Raw genomic sequence first — 19,124 nt, forward strand, 5'->3', positions numbered from 1 at the left:
ATGATGTATATATAAATCAATCATTTTACATTTTGATAATCAAAAGTTGTAGAGGCATTTTGGCCTCAATATGCAAATATTTAAAGCAAATTATAATGGATAACTCCTTTTAACCTTAAGTGCCATTTTTTAATATAATAGGACCAGTGGCAAGCTGGAGCCAGTTAGTACCAGTGGATGAGAGCCACACATTGTTAAATTCTCTGGAATTTTGCAAGCTAGATGTCATGTTGGTAGCTTGCAATAGGTCTGGAGGGAATAGTTACATCATGAAAATCTATGAACACTATGAACGAGGGCTTTTCTCTTTTGAAAATCTGGTGGTTAAACACTTCCTAAGACGCCACTGAAGAGGCCTAAATACAAACTCCAAATCTGCCCAACTTCATAGTCCTGTTACTGTGGATTTAATTACATCACTAACAGAAATATGTCTATACCCCTGGTACTTGTGATTGAGATCTTATTTGGAAGTAGGGTCTTTGCAGATGTAATTAAGATATAAGTAAAGATGAGGTCTACTGGAGTAGGGTGGGCCCTTAATCCAATTTGACTGATGTCTTTATAAGAAGAGGAGACACAGAGACTGACACACAGAGAGAACATCATGTTAAGATGAAGACACGGAAGAATGCCATGGCTATGGAAGCAGACACTGAGGTACCTCAAGGATTACCTGCAACTCCAGAAGCTAAGAGGAAGCTGTGACCCAGATTCTCCCTCAGAGCTGCCAAAAGGAACCACACCTGCCGACACCTATTTCAGACTTCTAGCCTCCAGAACTGTGAGAGAATACACTTTGTTCTAAGTCACCCAGTTGATGCTACCCTGTTACAGCAGTGCTTGGAAACTGATATATCTGTTATGCTATCAAGTTTGGGCACAAAGCAAGTAGAAGTTCCCCAGTGTGAACCACAAAGGGAAGGTCCCTGGTCCTGTGCTCTGGCTCCCAGGGGGATCCTCCCCTCCTACCTCTTCCAGCATGTATTTTCTGTACCATCATCTGGTCCTTCTTGTTAGCTGCCTTGTATCGTGGATTATGCTTTTAAGTGTAGACGTGTTGCCTCCTCTTCTTCTAGGTGGTAACCAGAGGTTGTAAACTCATGCCTTGTGGATCAAAGTTGCTAAATGTGATGCTGGGGGAACCATTTCTGGAATGTGTGTCTGCCTTTAAATGAAAACATTTGGCCAAGGAAAACCTGGCCAAGGAAAACCTGACTAAGATCCGTCATCTGGAGACTTCCACAGTGTGCCCAACGGAGAGGGAACGTCTCTTGGCCTTTGCCTTCCCCCAATAGCAGCTAGCAGACCTTTTTTCGCTGTGAATTTGCTGCCTGGATCTCTTACACCGTCGGTCCTGGTCCAGCCAATGAGTACATGGGTCTGAGACATCAGAAGTTCAACTGCCCTGAAGTTTCTGCCTTCAGACAGAAGCTTCAACACAAATTTTTGTAAGGTTATAATTTAAATCCCCCAACTGACTGCTTGGCATTATTGTAAAACTTCAGCCTCAGAAGAATGCAATAAAAGGGTGGTGTCTCTCTAGATATGGCTTGCCCCACCCTGATGCTTCCATGAGTGTTTTTTCATCATTCTTGGAATCTCAGGTGGCTGAGGGAGAGGCATCAGGGATACTGAAAATCAAGGGTGATTTGGGGTGAGGAATATTTCAAAGTTGAAACTCTTGTTTACAGTCCATTTCTTTTTGAACACCAGAGGGCGATACATCTACACTGAACAGCCAGTCTGCCTTGCTTCAGGACTGAAATCCTGGGAACCACTGAATTTTTTTTTTTTTTTTAATGTGAGAACAAATGCTGAATTGAATATTTGTTCATTTGACTATTTTGCTTAGACCTCTGATAATGTTGCAGAGAAGGCTTTTGAGCCACTTACTGGATGTGCAAGCCCTGGGATCTGGGGCAGGGAGACCCTCAGATGGTTGCTGGGCAGGGTTGGGACTTCCCTTGTGGGCAAGCACTTGTCACTCACACCCTCATTCCATCCTTGTCTAGTTCTGGTTAGTTTTATGGGAGGGTCTAGACTGTGTGCCAGGTAAGAGCTACCTTGTATAGAGACCCAGCTTGTCACTTCCAGGGCTAGTCATTTTAAACTGGTTCCATAGGATTGCTCTACTTCGTATCTGGAGGTGAGGTCTGGCCCTGAGACAATGGAGAAGACAGAGAGCAGATGCTATGAGGAGGATCAAGGGAATGCAGAGATCCTAACAGTTATTACCCAGACAGTAGTAGGGCTCTGGTGATGGTGGCTAGTGACCAGTTTGTGTCTGTGGTCTTGTTCCAGCTCCTTCCAATGCCCTCTGATAGTGAGCACACCCAGCAGAATGTTCGTGGTTTCCGGAGCAACACAGAAAACCGTACAGTTCATTGAAGAGTCTGGAAGGAGCAGGAGTAGAGCAGTTGGGGAGGCTGGGAGGCTTGCCTATGGGAGTGGTGGTGAGAGCCCTGGGAAAGGGTGACTGAATCGACATCTAGATAAGGGCTTGGCTTTGGAGCTCTGAGGCCTGAAAGGAGAACTCAATTTGGACAGGTGCCCACCTAGGTGGCAGGAGGGAGGAGACAGGACCAGCATCGTGCTCATCTAACCTTGCATGTCCGGAAGCCATGGATGTGTGTGTGTAATTGTAGAAAAATCCGCACCCAACTACCTGACTCATTCGGAAAGGGATTTGTTCACTTTCACCCCCTGGGAGAGGCAGCTAAGCTTTAGTCATTCATTTCTGAGCACTTTCCAATGGCACTCAGCAGAGATCAAGACCGTTCTTAGCAATGGCATGTTTTGTCTGGTATGTCGTCAGTAGCAAAGCACCATTTACCTTGTATAAGACACAAGAAGTCTTGTAGACCAAAAGTTGTGATAATGGGTTGGTTGCAATTTAGTGAAGAATGTATACCTAAAATAGAAGTCACAAGGTAATTGTCATTATTCAGATGAATAATGAAATGTACCAATGAGAAGATCCACTTGGGACACTAAAAATTGGTACAAAAGTCTTGGTGCAGTAGACCCAGAAGGCACAGAGAACTGCTCTGCTTCCCATGCCTGTGACCACCACGGGGGCTGTCTGGCCATGTACACCAGTAAGAAAAGATTCTTTTTTGTCATTTACAATTACGTTGTTCAATACAGCCTTTTAACTTAAGGATATAAAACAACAGAATTTGGAAGCAGGGCACTTAGATTTCACTTCAGTTCCAGCTTTTTGCCCCTCATCACTGACGTTCATGCTTGGGGAAGTCACATGACCACACTTAGCCTGTTATATCTTTCTAAAAATGACAATTGGGAAAATACTTCGGAAATTACCAAGTGGGATATAAGTGCAGTTACTGGCCTCTAGAGGGCGTCCCTTAAAAATTCCTTCTCTTTCAAATATAAGTCTGTTCCCTGGGCTGGGTGAGGCTTCGCTTGAAACGGAGCTTCATTAGAGTTAAGATAAAGATAGCCTGAAGGTCAGTACTATTATTAAACCACCACTTAAATGCTAAACAAATAGGAATGAAAACTATCTTGCTTTCCAAGTACGGTTTTCATAGGCTGTTTAGCTACATTCAGACGACAATTTGCAGAACAATCACTTTGTATTGGAAACCCTGTTAAAAAGGACTTTTGCCTTGAGCAAAAGTTTTTGCCTCCAACCTTTTTCTAGCTAATTAACATTAGAAACATTAGAAACATCTTGCAACATAGAAACATCACAGCACAATGCTGTGAACAGGAAGAAACTATTGGTAAAAACAAGGATCAAGGGTCTGCTCACAGACATTTTGTCAAAGAAACACTCTGAAGCCTCTTGGTTATTACAGCTATGGCTTACGGCAAGTAAGTGACAAGGTGTTTAAATTTCACACCTGTGAAATACATATTGCATTTCCTGATCGGGGACAAGACTTGATCAATTTTTTTTTTTCTTTAGTAACACAGTTGTCAGAGTCAGAGCTTTAACTAGATACTGTCTTTGACACCGAACTACAAGGTAGAGCTCATTAATAAATGTGCTCATGGTAGTTCCTTGTTTGTCATTACTCCAACAATTTTTTTTTCTTGAGCTGTAACACATACACCATCTGGCTCAGTCACAGATTGATAAGCAAGGGAATATCGCAGGCAGCAGTCCCCTGCAATTAGACTGTAAGCTTCTGAAGCAAAACTCTAAAGTGAGTTAAGAGCGTAGGCTATGGAACAGCCAGCTGGTTTCAAAGCCTGGGTCTACTGCTTATTGGTTGGCGACCTTGGGCAGTTAATTTAACCTCTCCTCTCTAAAATAATTTTACACTCCTCCTCTGTAAAATAAGGATATAAAAGTACCACCTTATACCTTTGAAGGATTTCAGTGAGATAATCTAGTTACGGTGTTAGTTACTATCATCATCATCACCATCACCACCACCTCTGAACCTCACAACCTCCACTATAGTGCTCTGCACTGTGTGACAACAGGAGAGCAATTTCCCTTTGTTGTACAACTGACTCCACCTACTGATGAATTACAGATTTCAGATGAAATCTACCAGGATTGCCCATTCAAATTCTTAAAGCACTTCCAGTGCCCTCTGTTCTTATTTTAGGGGGCAGGAAGAGAGTACCTTATTTATTTTTTTTTTTTAGATTTTATTTATTTATTTGACAGATTGAGAGACAGGCAGCAAGAGAGGGAACACAAGCAGGGGGAGTGGGAGAGGAAGAAGCCGGCTTGCAGCGGAGGAGCCTGACGCTGGGCTCAATCCCAGGACCCTGGGATCACGCCCTGAGCCAAAGGCAGACGCTTAATGACTGAGCCACCCAGGTGCCCCGAGAGTAACTTCTTAACAATTGCCCGACTCTAGAAGACAATCATTAGATCTATGTTTATAAAAGCTCCTGGCATAATCTTGCCACACTGTCGTAGACTTTGATAAAAGGTCTGAGAAATAGAAAAGTTTGTATTTCCTTACTGTTTTACAGAAAAGACACAGGCTTATAGCGACTTGCCCAAAATCTAAGAAACAGGAATGTTGTTTTTGGATAGTCTTTTCTAAGTTAAATTATGCAAAGTCAAATTCTATTTTGTGTTTAATAACATGGATGCAATTATCTTTAGTAAATCTTTTCTTAGGAAAGCCAGGCAATGACAAATTCCTCCAGAGAGCCCCTTGGTTGGCAGACCTTTTCTATGTTACTTAACTGAGGAGTCTCTGTCCATCATATCTGGTGAATAAGTGAAGTGATGAACAGTGGCTCTCAACCCAGGCGGCTATTTGGAACCACCTGGAGCCCTAAAAATGCCTGAGCCTCACCCCACTCTGAGATTTTACTTCAAGATAACTCAGAGATTTTGCTCTGGGATAATCTGGTAGGGCCTAGGCATCAGAATTCTTAAAATCTTTCTAAGCAAGTCTAGAAAAAGTTCCCATCTAGTTCTTCCTCTTTAGCCTTCTGTGATTCTATATTCTCATGCTTTCTACATACATACAGATTTAGCACATTAAAATGCCATCGCCTTTGTAACTTCTCTTTAATTGGGACATTTTTTAACTTTGGAAAATTATGAAACATGATAGGAATTAATTTGTTCTTTTTTTTTTCAATCTTTTTTTAAAAAAGATTTTATTTATTTATTTGACAGAGAGAGAGAGACAGGCAGTGAGAGAGGGAACACAAGCAGGGGGAGTGGGAGAGGAAGAAGCAGGCTCCCAGCAGAGGAGCCTGATGAGGGGCTCAATCCCAGGACTCTGGGATCATGCCCTGAGCTGAAGGCAGACATTTAATGACTGAGCCACCCAGGCACCTCAACAATTTGCTCTTCTAAAACATAGATAAACACTTGATTTTACAAAAGAAATGCCAGGATTGTTCTGTAGTTATCTCTGAGATACCACTGGTGTGGTACCCAATGGCCTCTTCATTTTACACAATCAAGCAATCACCTGTCTTTTTCCTTTCTAAATCTGCATAACAGAATTGATGAGGGAACAGAAGGCAAGCTGAGGACAAAGCAGAAACTGACACCCTGCAACCTCCCCCCCCCCCTTGGGATGTATGTGACATTCCTCAGGCACTCCAGGCTGCCCTAAAGGACAAAGAAATAGTTAACCTATGGATACCACAATCTTGCAAGACTTAAGTCTCCCTCAGTTTACAAATGTCTAGCAGTTTACAAGAACAAAGCATTTCTATCACTAACCTAGCTTTCGGAAGGGAATGTAGATACAATTATATGTCCTTATAATCTGCAGGCTCCAGGAAGTTCCCAACCATCTTAATGTTAATGCCTTGCTAGAGGGAAAAACAACCTTAACTTGACAATGGCAAGGCCTCGGGTATCTTGTGAATCTTCTTTAACATATGAAAGTATTTTTTCAACCTCCTTTTTTCCTTACCTCCCCCAACCCCATTGTATATAATCAGCCACCCCTCACAACCCCGGTGCAGCAGCTCTTTCTGCCCACGGGTCCTGTCCCCGTGCTTTAATAAACCACCAATTTTGCACCAAAGACGCCTCAAGAATTCTTTCTTGGTCGTTGGCTCCGGACTCCACCCCACTGAACCTCACGAGTATTCCGTGTCCTCATCAGAATGAAGCGTGCCCAAAAGACTCTTCCCTTTGAAATTTACAGAATGATCCCTGAATTCCAAACATTGTAAGAACACAATGTAGAGAGGTAATAAAAAAGTAACAATGATTTGTTGGTGCTACATGCCCTTGCACATTGCATGTTCAAAAGTGAATGCTAGCTGCACCTGCCAAGATATGAAATTTAAATGAGACTGTTAACTCTAATTTTCATGACTGATAGATTATTTTGGTTGAATATCCGAATTCATCTGGTACGTGCTGCAGATTCTGTGCTGATGTACTAGTCATTTCTTATAATATGCAGTAATAGAGACAGGTACCTAAAAGGTCTCTAGGAGTACCTAAAGGAATGGTGAAGACCTCGTAAATAGAATACACAGAGAAAACTGGCATGTAAACTACTCCCTCCTCACCACACAGGATTCTCTCTCCAATTTTCTACCTCCCAGAAAGGCCACTTTTGTTCAATCTTGGAATCTCTTCTAAGTTCTCCTCTTTAAACTTGAATGATTGAATTGAAAATGCTTTTACAATACACTCAGTGCATTTTGTATCAAGGAATTATTTGTGTGCCTGCCATTACTGATTTCCTTTTACAAACATCACTTTAAATAACTGCTTCTAGAAAGTCTCACCTGGTTAAGTGGCATATGATCCCATTAATCTCTGGCTATATCTTTAGATTATAGATCAGAAGCCATATATGTATAGGCATGTGCTGATATCCTATGTATGAGAGCACACATCTGCATATTTATTTTATTTCTCCAATTTAAGCACCCAGGGATAGTTATGTTCAATGGAACATACTCTTCCAAATGCTCAGAATATATTTTGCTTTTACCAACAACCCCTTCATCTAGTTCTTTTCAGATCTCTGATTGGTTATTTTTGTTCAGGGAAGCTTTCTCTGATCTGTTACACTGATTTACATGGTCTTGGAACATCTCTCCAAAGTCTCATTTATATACTTATTTGAGTGAGATTTGATTAATACCTGCCTTTCTTAGTAGGCTGCAACTCTGTGATCACAAACCCAGAGTTTACATTTGATTTTGTTTACCAGTATATTTCTAGCATTTAGTCCAGTGCCTGGACCTAGTAGGTGACTAATTGCTGAATGACTAGATGAATAAGAAATGGTGTGTTTTCTCTTTGAGACACAGGTACAGTTCTACTGCACATACGAGTTCTGCAATACTTAAACAATTTTCGAACTCATGGCTTATGCAATACCTTAAAAGATTAAAAAGTAATAATTAAGAAGATTTAAGAAGTGGTTCATTATAGAAAAATAATGAATTTTACTAAAAATACTAAACTGAATTTGAAACATAAACTGTAATTTTTAAAAACAGTCACCCATAATTTCATGTTATTATAGCAACTATTTTCATTTCATCAAAGGATGTTGCCCTTAAGCTGATACTATTTTTGTTCTAAATGTCTTTAGCTCCCCTCCCCCACCCACTTCTCTGCATGATGACAGGCTGCCTGCTAAGCTCTGGCTAGAAATCAGGATCTATGGGAAATAGCTTTTTATTCCTTTGTATCTAAAAAAAACCCCAATGCTATCTAGAGACAAGACTGTCTGAAATGTTCACACAAAATAACCCTAGGCTTGCTACCTGTTGTGCTAAGCAACACACCTTAAATTCTGCCTTCAGCCTCAGGAACAAGACCCCCATTGTGTGAAATTCAGAATAACACCTATCTCATTTAATTTAAGACATTTTCAGTTATAGGATCTTAACTCAAAATCATAAGAATTATCCTCTCATGTGACTTTTTGTTGCATATGAAAGTTGTTAGGACATTGTTTTAACAAGAGGTTCCTTCATTCTTAAAAACCACTGCCGTTATCACTATGACTCAGGGCCTCTTGACCAAGATTTGAGTCAAATGCTCAGATATGAAAATTAATTAATGATTAATATAATGAGCAATTAAAGTCTCCTCCTTATTAATGTTACATGGTCTTTCCAGTATTTTTTTAATTTTTGAAGTATAGTTGTCATACAATGTTGCATTAATTTCAGATGTATAACATAATGAATTAACAATTATATGCATTATGAAATGGTCATAATGGTAAGTGTAGTTATTATCTGTCACCATACAATGTTATTACAATATTATTGATTATATTTCCTATGCTATAATTTTCATCCTGTGACTTATTTTACAATTGGAAGTTTATACCCTTTAATCCCCTTTACCTATTTCACCGAACTCCCCACCCCTTTGACAACCATCAGTTTGTTCTTTGTATTTATAAGTCTGTTTCTGTTTTAGTATTGTTTTTTAGATTCCACATATAAGTAAAATCATACGGTATTTGTCTTTCTCTGACTTACTTCACTCAACATAATACCCTATAGGTCCACCAATGTTGTCATGAATGGCTAGATTTCATAATTTTTTTTATGGCTGAGTAATACTCCATTCATATCTTCTTTATCCATTCATCTACTGATGAACACTTAGGTTGCTTCCGTATCTTGGTTATTGTAAATAATGCTGCAGTAAACATGGGGTGTATCTTTTTGAACTAGTGCTTTCATTTTCTTTGAGTAAATACCCAAAAGTAGAATAACAGGATTGTATTTCTGTTTTTAATATTTTGAGGAAACTCTGTACTGTTTTCCATAGTGACTGCACCAATTTACATTCCCACCAACAGTGCACAAGGGTTCCCTTCTTTCTATATCCTCGTCAACACTTTTTATTTCTGCATATTTTCTTATTTGGCAGTTCTGATGGACACCTGGAGGCAGTTCCACAGTAGCATTTGGTTGATTCAAGCAGCAATTGACTAATGATCAACAGTAAATGCAGCATGTAGTTTGGTATCACCTGGTGCCTTGTAATGGCAACCTTTACTATCATGCATGTTTCATTCTCTCTTTGTTATGTTTTCCAGAGGGATAACGAATTGGCTGATAGAATAACAAATGAAAAGTAATCTGACTCCACTGACCTGCTTAACCCTGGATGAGAACAATGGAAAGGAGTAGCCTTTTGCTTTGAAACAGTGGAACAGGTAAGAATTGCTCTTTTCATTGTTGCCTTCCTTTATTTCTTTGCACATCTATTTCCAGACCAGTTAAAAACAGCAAGTTGCTCCTGTTTTGAGAACCCTGAATCGGAGTTATAGGAACAGGTACTGTGGGTTATTTGTAACATTTCCAAGTTTCCCCATCTTCAAGTTGCTATTTATATAAGTACCAATGCAATTAAAAGATAATTATTTTTCTATGAGTAATTATGCTCGGGAGAATTATTACTTTTAAACATAGGATTAGCATTTTGGATGTGTGCTAAGTTTTAAGATACAATGCTATTTGAATAAGGAAATTTTGCTTCACTAAATAGATTTCAATGGAGGAATCACAGAAGTAATAATAAAATGGTAAAGCATGTTGGTTTCCCCCATGAGAGCCATTGAAAGTGGTTTTTTTGCTGTGTTTAATGATCTATTTTCCCTTGCCCACATTCATTTTCTGAGTCTTGAAGAAACCCTTTCAAGAAAGGTATAGTTTGATTTTTTTCTATTTTTGAGAATTCACATAATAGTTACAAGTGAAACTTTTTTTTTTTTTTTTTGCTTTGAAAGGAATATTTTATGTCAACATGAAAAATTTAAAACAGCATTTGTAAGAGTCCTGGAATTAGAATCTTTAAAATAAGTGTTTATTTTGGGGGGCGCCTGGGTGGTGCAGTCGTTAGGCGTCTGCCTTCGGCTCAGGGCGTGATCCCAGGCATTGTGGGATCGAGCCCCACATCAGGCTCCTCCGCTATGAGCCTGCTTCTTCCTCTCCCACTCCCCCTGCTTGTGTTCCCTCTCTCGCTGGATGTCTCTCTCTGTCAAATAAATAAATAAATCTTAAAAAAAATAAATAAATAAAATAAGTGTTTATTTTGAATTGGATGCCCATCATCATCATAGGACTACTGAACCTTCTTTCAATTATCAAAAGGCAGGTGAGCTATAGGTGTTTTAGTAGTGACTGTATAGTTGTCAGTGTTGTAAGGAATTATGATATTAATGGCATTGTAATGTACCAACAAGTAATTTAAGTTCAGAAGATTAAGTATCATGTACTGGATGATCAAAATTAAATTACTTCATAATTTTACACGACAACATTTTTTTTCTCCATTGGATGGCTTCTAGATGAGGTACTATGAATAAATAATAAAGACTTGAATTTTACATAGTAATATTAGAATTCAAAAGGCTACAGAAAAAGAATTCATAAAAATTATATTTTATATAAAGAATTAAAAAGAATATGCTCCATTATTTAGTATTTAGTTTAAGGTTACTTAAGGAGAGTTTTTAGAAGACATTTTGACTATTACTCTGTAATTAGTATGTTCTCGGAGCACATATCATTTTTATATATGAAAACAATTAAAAGTTTCAATGTATTACACCACTGAATTTGAAACTAAATGTCATCTACATCAATAATGTATGAAGAGTCTCGTTTCTGTATCAGTAGGGGGACAGAAAAGGAAGCACATTGTTGCTGTTTGAGGTACAGAGAGCAATTCTGCAGTTTTTTGGTCCCTTTATGTTTCAGTCTGTAGAATCAGCCAACAAATAACCACACTGACCCAACTATTGACCAAGTATCTTTATCTTGTGTTCCAGTGGTGATATAAAAGGGCTTTTTTTTTTTTTTAAGTACCTTAACAGACTTTATCTGTTTGAAAGGAAATCTTTTGGGAATAGAGCAAAGAAGGTGAAACATAGTAATTTCCAAATTCTTTATAACAACTCAGTCTACATATTGTTCAATCCACACCATAAAGCAAGTCAGCTACTGGATTTTATTCAGCAGGAATGGATTACAGTGTGATTGGATTCCTAAAAGAGACGATTTGAAAAAATACATAAACCAAAGTAATAGCAAGCTACCTACCATGTTTTCCTGGGTGTGAGTTTCTATGTATGAAACTATTTGAGAGATAGAATCCGCCTTCCTTTTTTCCATTGGGAAGAGGAATGTGTAGAGGGTTGGCCATGGGGTAGGGAAGGATAAATCCTAGGCTGTTACCATGACTATTCTGTGGAAAGGATTGAGGGTAGCCCCCCAACTGACCCCATCTCTCTCATTTTATACCTGGGATAACTTTGAAGGGGGGTGCCTTGGGGGAAAAAAAGTGTTCCAGTCACAATGTAAGAATGTCCTCTCTTCCTCTTTCAGCCCCCAAACCCAGAAGTCCTCTTTTCTTTTGATTTATGCAAATAAATGATCAAGAGAGTCACTGGCTACCACATCTATGCAGATCCAAAGTTAGGCTTAGATACGAGGGCTGTAAAAGAAATATGTGCGAAGTTCTACAGAAATAAGTGGTTGTATTATTATCAGCCCAGATTTCATCTTTTCTGTGAAGTTTTCCCTAACATTTCCATTCAAGTTAACCACTCAGTTTTGATTTAATTACCCAACAGACATATATCACATACCTAATACACCTCAGGCACAATGTTGGGCCTCTGGTGGCACAAAACAGAATCCTTATCCTCCAGAAAATTCTTTCTTGCTCTGTCCTTGGTACTTGTTTAATCTCTAAACACTAGTTTCATTATTGGCTTATAGTTTTATATCTCATATTAGTCTGAAATCTCCCAGAAGACTTGGCCTGCATTTCAGGCTTTGAATAAATAACTGAATTTTCTGCTGTGGGTATTACCATAATCTGTTTAGCAGATTATCTTCAGTAATGTGTAAGTCCTTTTCCTGGATTAGTGACAGGAAGATGCAAGTAGGAAGGAATCAAAGCTGGTCATGGAGCATGATACTCACAACTGTGGAAATTGTGCATGTCTGTGTCTTGTTGAAATTGATTTAGGACATCTGTTGATTTATGGGAGCCATGGATGAAGACTGAATACATTTTTTTTAAGATTTTATTTATTTGACAGAGAGACAGTCAGCGAGAGAGGGAACACAAGCAGGGGGAGTGGGAGAGGAAGAAACAGGCTCCCAGCAGAGGAGCCTGATGTGGGGCTTGATTCCAGAACGCTGGGATCACGCCCTGAGCCCCCGAGCCAAAGGCTGGGATCACGCCCTGAGCCAAAGGCAGACGCTTAAGGACTGTGCCACCCAGGCGCCCTGAAGACTGAATACATTTTTTCCCTCAAATAAAACTGTTTCTTTGGAATGCTGAATATAGAGATAAATAGGTAAAACAAAGAGAACTATTTGCCATACTTTAGTTTCTTCTTAGTTTTCCTCCATAGCTCTCCATAAACTTTCATTTTGAAAATATCTTAACCAGATTTATCACTGCTCCTTTTATCTGTACTGGTAATGTCTACACAATACATCTGAATGAATTTATTTGAATTTCTTAGTATACCATTGTTACTTCCCCCAAAGTATTCACTTCCAAGTACCAGGAAGCCACATTCAAGCTGAAGTAGATGAGTAGATGCAAGAATTTAAGATTAGCTTGGCTTGGAAGTGCTTGGGAAACCACTGGTGGTGTTTAATTGAGAGAGTACATGACACTTAGGAGTTTTGGTTAACAGTGACCAAAACCTAGCTAAAATATGCTCATAAGAAAAAACATGTGTGTAAATTTGTGTATGGGGAATTTATTGGTTAAATCCAAGGAAAAGTTGATTGACAAGCTGTGGGAGGGGGAGAGCTGCAAGTGCATTCTGAAACAACTGGAACCAGGAGACTGAACTCTGTTGGGTCTCCCTCTCCATCTTTCAGCCACTGCTCCTCCTCTGTGGATCAGTTTCAATCTCTTTCATTTTGGCCAGCCAATAATACCTTAATTTTACATTTTACTGGTTTTTACTATCTTCAAGATTGTTCTGTATATTTAAAAAAAAATGCTAAAGAAGGACTCTTATTGGTCTGCCTTGGTACCTACTCTTCCTCTACTCAACTGAGATCAGGTAAGACTGAAGCAAGTGTCAGGAAAGGCATACGATGCAGTGGGAACCTGAGCATTCCGCAGAAAAAGGAGAGCTAATAGGCTAATAGTAAACTTGTCTGTTATAATGATCTGTGTCCCAAATTTCCCAAAGGGCATTTGCTAAGTTAGCTTATATGACCCCTAACTCCATATCTTACAGACCTAAATTTTAAATCATTATGCTGATATATTCTTAGTTTGTGACTCTGGGGATCTTGCTAACCAGTGACATCTTAAAATCTCAGAGAGACTGTGGCCCTATTCATTGTCCACAAAGCCACACAGAAATCCCTATCTTCCAAACTCCGCTCATTCATGGCATTTAGTATGACTTGTGAGAAACTGGCTGGTTGCCTCCATTCCTGGGAACCATACGTGGATGTACGGTGCACAGCATCGGTACCTGGGGCATTTGTGTCTGTGGTGGCAGTAGCACAGAGGGGACAGAGAAGGGAGTAGGGAGGGCGTTAGTTATTCAGGCACTTCTTCCTTCAATTGTGAATAATCACCTGGGCTGTGGTTCCAAGATAGGCTATAGGACTGGAACACAGAGATGGATGACATCCCCCAAGCCTTGAATTGCTTACTCCCTAGGGAAGTTGTGATGGGGAGGCAAGAAAGGTAAGGTAGCACAGTAATGAAGTAAGTGCCACAATTTACTGAATGGCTGCTAGTCAGTATGGACATTAGATTTTGTTTTGTGGCAGGCAAAATCAGATTCCTTCTTCTTTTATCCTTGTGTGAAGCAGGAATTTGGGACTGGGGTCCTTCTGGCCTACAGGACACTACTTTCATAGGCTGATTAAGGAAGAGATAATACAGCCATGTCACAAAATAAGCCCTTGTCTTTGGTGCCTTTAGGAAAGATTTTTGCCCTGGTCTGACTTTTTTCAGTACTCATCAAAGCTTTGCTTTTCTTCCCCCAAGAAGATAAAGGCTCACAAAAATATTTTGGAATTCTTCATATTGTTGTTGTTCATTGAAATCCTTAGAACCACAGACACTCACAGTACCATACTGTGGCCTCAGGGACCTCTAAGGCCATCCTGACTCACCAATTGACATCTAGGGGCTCTGCTCTTGCCTATGTTGGTTTGGTCATTAGCTTGGTGAGAAGAGAGTTGGGAGGTTAGCTCCATTTGACCCCATCTACCACTGGGATGTGCCTATCCAGTTCAGCAGCCACCATTGTCACCAGGGATTCCCTGTGTTGAACATGAGTGTCTCCATACCCCTAAAACCATCTCCCGAGTCCTGGTATATTCATTTATTCACTCTTATAGTACTTGCTGTACAAGGCCCAAAGCCAAGAAATGGACAGTGATTTTCAAGGAACTTCCAGCCCTTGCAATCTAAGGAGCTTGCAATCTAAGTAATTTTTTTCCCCTTGTTTTGTTTTTGTGGAAAAATTTAACATTTACTCTTTGAACTATTTTTAAGGGTACAATTCAGTGATACCAAGTACATTCACAGTGTTTTCTAATCATCACCACTATTCCCAGAACTTTGTCATCATTCCAGAGAGAAACTATATGCCCACTAAATAATAATTCCTCACTCCCCATGCCCCCCAGCCCCTGATAACTTCTATTCTACTTTTTGTCTTTACAAATTTACCTATTCAAGACACCTCATATAAAAGGAATTATACAATATTTGTCCTTTTGTGACTAGTTTCTTTCAGTTAGCATAATGTTAAGGTTCATTTGTACTGTAGCTTGTATCAAAATTCCATTTCTTTTCATGGCTGAATAATATTCCATTGTATGTACATACCACATTTTCATTCATCTGTTGATGTACATTCAGGTTGTTTCTACCTTTTGGCTGTTATAAATAATGGTGAACACTGGTGTATGAACACTGGTGTATGTTTTTTGTTTTTTAATATAAGAATACATTTAATTCTTATAACAGCTCCATGATTTTAGGCACATTTCTGTCTCTAGTTCACAGATAGGGAAGGTCATGCAGCTGGTCATGGCAAGGCCAATATTCTGAGAAATTGCAACTACAGCACAATCTCTGAATTTCATACTGTGCTGCCTTTAATAAAAATAGTTATCTTTTTCTTTGAATCCATTATGTCCTGGGCATAGTATATACATTATTTCTAAATCCTTAAAATATCCTTGTGGTGTGGGTTTTATTATCCTTTTATTATAAATGAAGACCTTAAGGCTTAGAGAGTTTGAGTGGTGGATGCAGGAATGCCCCGACGTATGCTTGCTTCTCTTTGCCTACCCTAGAGCCAGAGCATAGCAGGCAGATGGGATCTGGGTCTTAGGGATAGCCCAATCCCTTCTGGAGAGACCACAGGGAAAGGATCTATCTCAGGTACAAAACCCATGAGCACTGTGGGGGACTTTGGCACCCTACAACTGCAGAGAAATTCTAACCTGGCTCCCAGATGATTTTTTCCACTTCAAGAAGTTGTCCTTTATTTCTTTTTAAAACTCTTGCTCTAACAAGGGCTAGGCCAATAGAATCAAAGTAAAATGGAAGATTATTTCCACTGCTAGCTAAATTTGGAAAATAGTAAAGGAACTGTTAAAATTCTGGCAAAAAAGAATCTACATATTCTGACCTGTGAGGATTTATTTTCAACAATTCTGAATTAGCTGGGTATTTAGATAACATTTCACTTCTATTTAACCATGTGGACAAAGCCATATTCCATTTATGTGACTGCCTGTAGCCTTTAACACCCTGACTTGAAGCTCTGCTTTTGGTTCTCCTAACCCTTTTCTCCTCTCTTTTTGTGCCGGCACAAAAATGTACTTCAGATTGTCATTTTACAAAAGGTTAAAGATAAACTGTCTTTCTCTTTAGAGACTAGGAGCCAGTATGCATAACCTTCATGGCTATTTCCCCTCTTTGCTTTTGCAGCCTGAGAAAATGGCATGTAACATAACTAACCAAAGACAGCGGACTTTGTCTACATCTGGAGAAGCTCTATATGAAATTCTTGGTCTGCAAAAGGGAGCATCAAATGAAGAAATTAAGAAAACCTACAGGTACAGAGAAAGCTCAATGATGACATTCTTGTATTACTAGTGATAGTTATTTTGTGATAGGCAAGTGCCCCCAATTAAAGACATAAACTTCATGCCAAGACCAAGTAATCAGAGTTTTGAACCTTGCGTTTCCTGTTCTACAACATAGGCAGTTAGGAATAGACAAGTATGACACTTTTTAAAAGAATGCTCTCATGATTTTGGGCCTTACGAAAAGGAAGCCTGTGTTCTAGGCCTGTAGTGTCAGAGAAAGAAAGACAGTAATCACTGAGAATGACCAGGAGTTTTAATTTACCTTCAGTGATATAGCATCATGGAATCTGGTAGAGGGATTTTAAAAAGGGGGGAGGGGTTTGTCACAATTGCTGTATTATACGCCATGACTTTCAAGTCTTCAATTTTGATTTTTCATATCTGATCTACTTCCAAGTTAGCTATTTTGGGGAAAAACTCAAATACCTTTTTCTTTAGAGCTCCAACGAATAAAAAAAAATATTGAGCAGAAAATAACTTACTTATTGTAGAAAATTTGGAAATTGCTCAAAATGAAGACAGTAACATTTATCCATAATTCTATCTCCAGCAGTAATTATTGATATTTTGTTTTCTTCTAGTCTTTTTTTTCTGTCTAGATAAGACATTTTAAAATCAAATTGGATTCGTCGCTACCCTCTATCTTTTTAATGAAGTTCTATCATGAACATATCTTGGTATTATTTAATATTGATTTTTTTATGACTATAGCTTATGGCTATTCTGTAATATAATCACTTTACGAGCTATTTTGAAGTTTAAATTCTTTTCATTTTCCTCTCTCTATACTTAATATTCCTATATGCAAATCATGATGCATGTTTCCAAGTATTTCATTATTTTCTTTTTAAAGATTATTTATTTATTTAGAGTGTGTGAGTAGGAGTCGGGGGAGGAGCTGAGGGAGAGAGAGAGTGAGAATCCCAAGTAGACTTCCTGCTGACTGCAGAGCCCCGCACAGGGTATCTCACAACCCTGAGATCATGACCTAAGCCAAAATCAAAAGTTGGGACATTCAACTGACTGAGCCACCCAGGAGCCCCTCATTTTCTTATTGAGGAATAAAGCTGTGCCTTTACAGGAAAAATTAATCAAAGTATAAATGAAACTTTCAGTTTTTAATTGCTTACTTCTTGATTTGACCTTGAATTAGGTTTTTAAAACTTACAGTTTATGTATATTTTTGACATATGGCAGTTTAGAATTAAGAAGACAAATTTGTTAGTAATCTCCTTTATGGATTTTGTTTTACCTGTCATGTTTAAAAAGCTACTCTTGATTCTAGTATTATAAAAATATTAACCCATGTCTTCTTCCAGTACATTTATAACTTATTTTTATATTAAATCTTTGATTCATTTGGAGTTTACTTTGACATAAGGAATAAAGGAAGGATTCTAGATTTATTCTTTCCCAAATCACTAGCCCACAAATATTTATTGATGTCCCCATTTCTATCTACTGATGGGAAATTCTTTGGCTTTGAATTGGAACCTTCACCAAGTGATAAACCGTGGGACCTGAAATGCCTTCAAGAAGCATATGAAGAATAACTGGCAGAGGTGAAAATTGCCATCTGGATCCAAATAGTTCTGTGAAAATGGTCAAGGAGCTTGATCCAAAGTCACTATCAGTCTTTTAGTTTATATTTCACTTCAGGTGTTGGGGACAGAAAGTCTTTGCTGTTTCAATGCTCCCCAGAGTTATTTAGGAGTGTGCCTGGGAACTGTTCAACTTCCTGTGGGTAGATACCCTTGGCTGAAAGTTACTAAACCTGACTCTTAACGCTTCAGGCTGAGACACTGTGCTGAAAATGGGATTTTGGAATCAAAGCAATTGCACTGCAAGCTTATTACTTATAAAGATGCTCCCCGAAATGAGACAAAAAGTAGTATTTACCTTGTAAGCTTTAAAACCCACTTTACTTTACAAATGTGACTTTTAATTGCCTCAATTAATTTTGTAAGCTAAAATTTCAGGTCATATCCTAATTAAGGCGCTAATTATGCTGAGTTGTTTGCCAGTTTAATAATTACAACCTAAAATCTTTTCATGTAATCAGTGTCTTCCTATTAATTTTGTTTTAATGTCATACAAATATCATTTTTTTCAGCTGATTAGGGTGCTAGTATGCTGCCAAAAGCATCTACTTCTATCTAAATTACACATTTGTATTCTGCAAGTTATTCAAAATGTATGAGCAGGCTGAAAATCCACTGAGAACATTATTCTTATATTCAGAGATCAGTGAAATTTAATAAAACTACAAACTGTTGAATCCATACTCTGCTTGATCGATGTTGCAATCCTTGGTTGTGTTCTTGAAAACAAGGCTGAATTAGATGTTTTTCTTCTCTTACATTTTATTTTTATTTTTGAACAGATAATATATTCACCTGATTAAAATGAGAACACGCAAACACATATACAAAAAATAAGTTTCCCTCCTGCCTCCTATTCCCCAGATTCCCTCTTCAGGGAAGGCAATTCTTTGTGTACCTTCTAGAGAGATTTTAGGCCTATATAAGCTTATATAGAGACCTTCTGATCTG

General features: G+C 38.7%; 1 protein-coding gene and 1 long non-coding RNA gene across 2 annotated transcripts in view; one reads left to right on the forward strand and one right to left on the reverse strand.

Moving 5' to 3' along the window:
- LOC121101744 overlaps positions 1-19,124 on the reverse strand; it is a 112,912-nt gene that overhangs the window by 39,082 nt on the left and 54,706 nt on the right. The window lies entirely within an intron of this gene.
- DNAJC5B (DnaJ heat shock protein family (Hsp40) member C5 beta) overlaps positions 16,421-19,124 on the forward strand; it is a 51,473-nt gene continuing 48,769 nt past the window's right edge. The window contains exon 1 of the mRNA XM_008706736.2: positions 16,421-16,539. Within this exon, the coding sequence (XP_008704958.1) occupies positions 16,421-16,539 (119 nt within the window). The remainder of the gene's footprint in view (positions 16,540-19,124) is intronic.

Source organism: Ursus maritimus, unplaced genomic scaffold, assembly GCF_017311325.1.
Source record: "Ursus maritimus isolate PB19 unplaced genomic scaffold, ASM1731132v1 scaffold_9, whole genome shotgun sequence".
Taxonomy (NCBI): domain Eukaryota; kingdom Metazoa; phylum Chordata; class Mammalia; order Carnivora; family Ursidae; genus Ursus; species Ursus maritimus.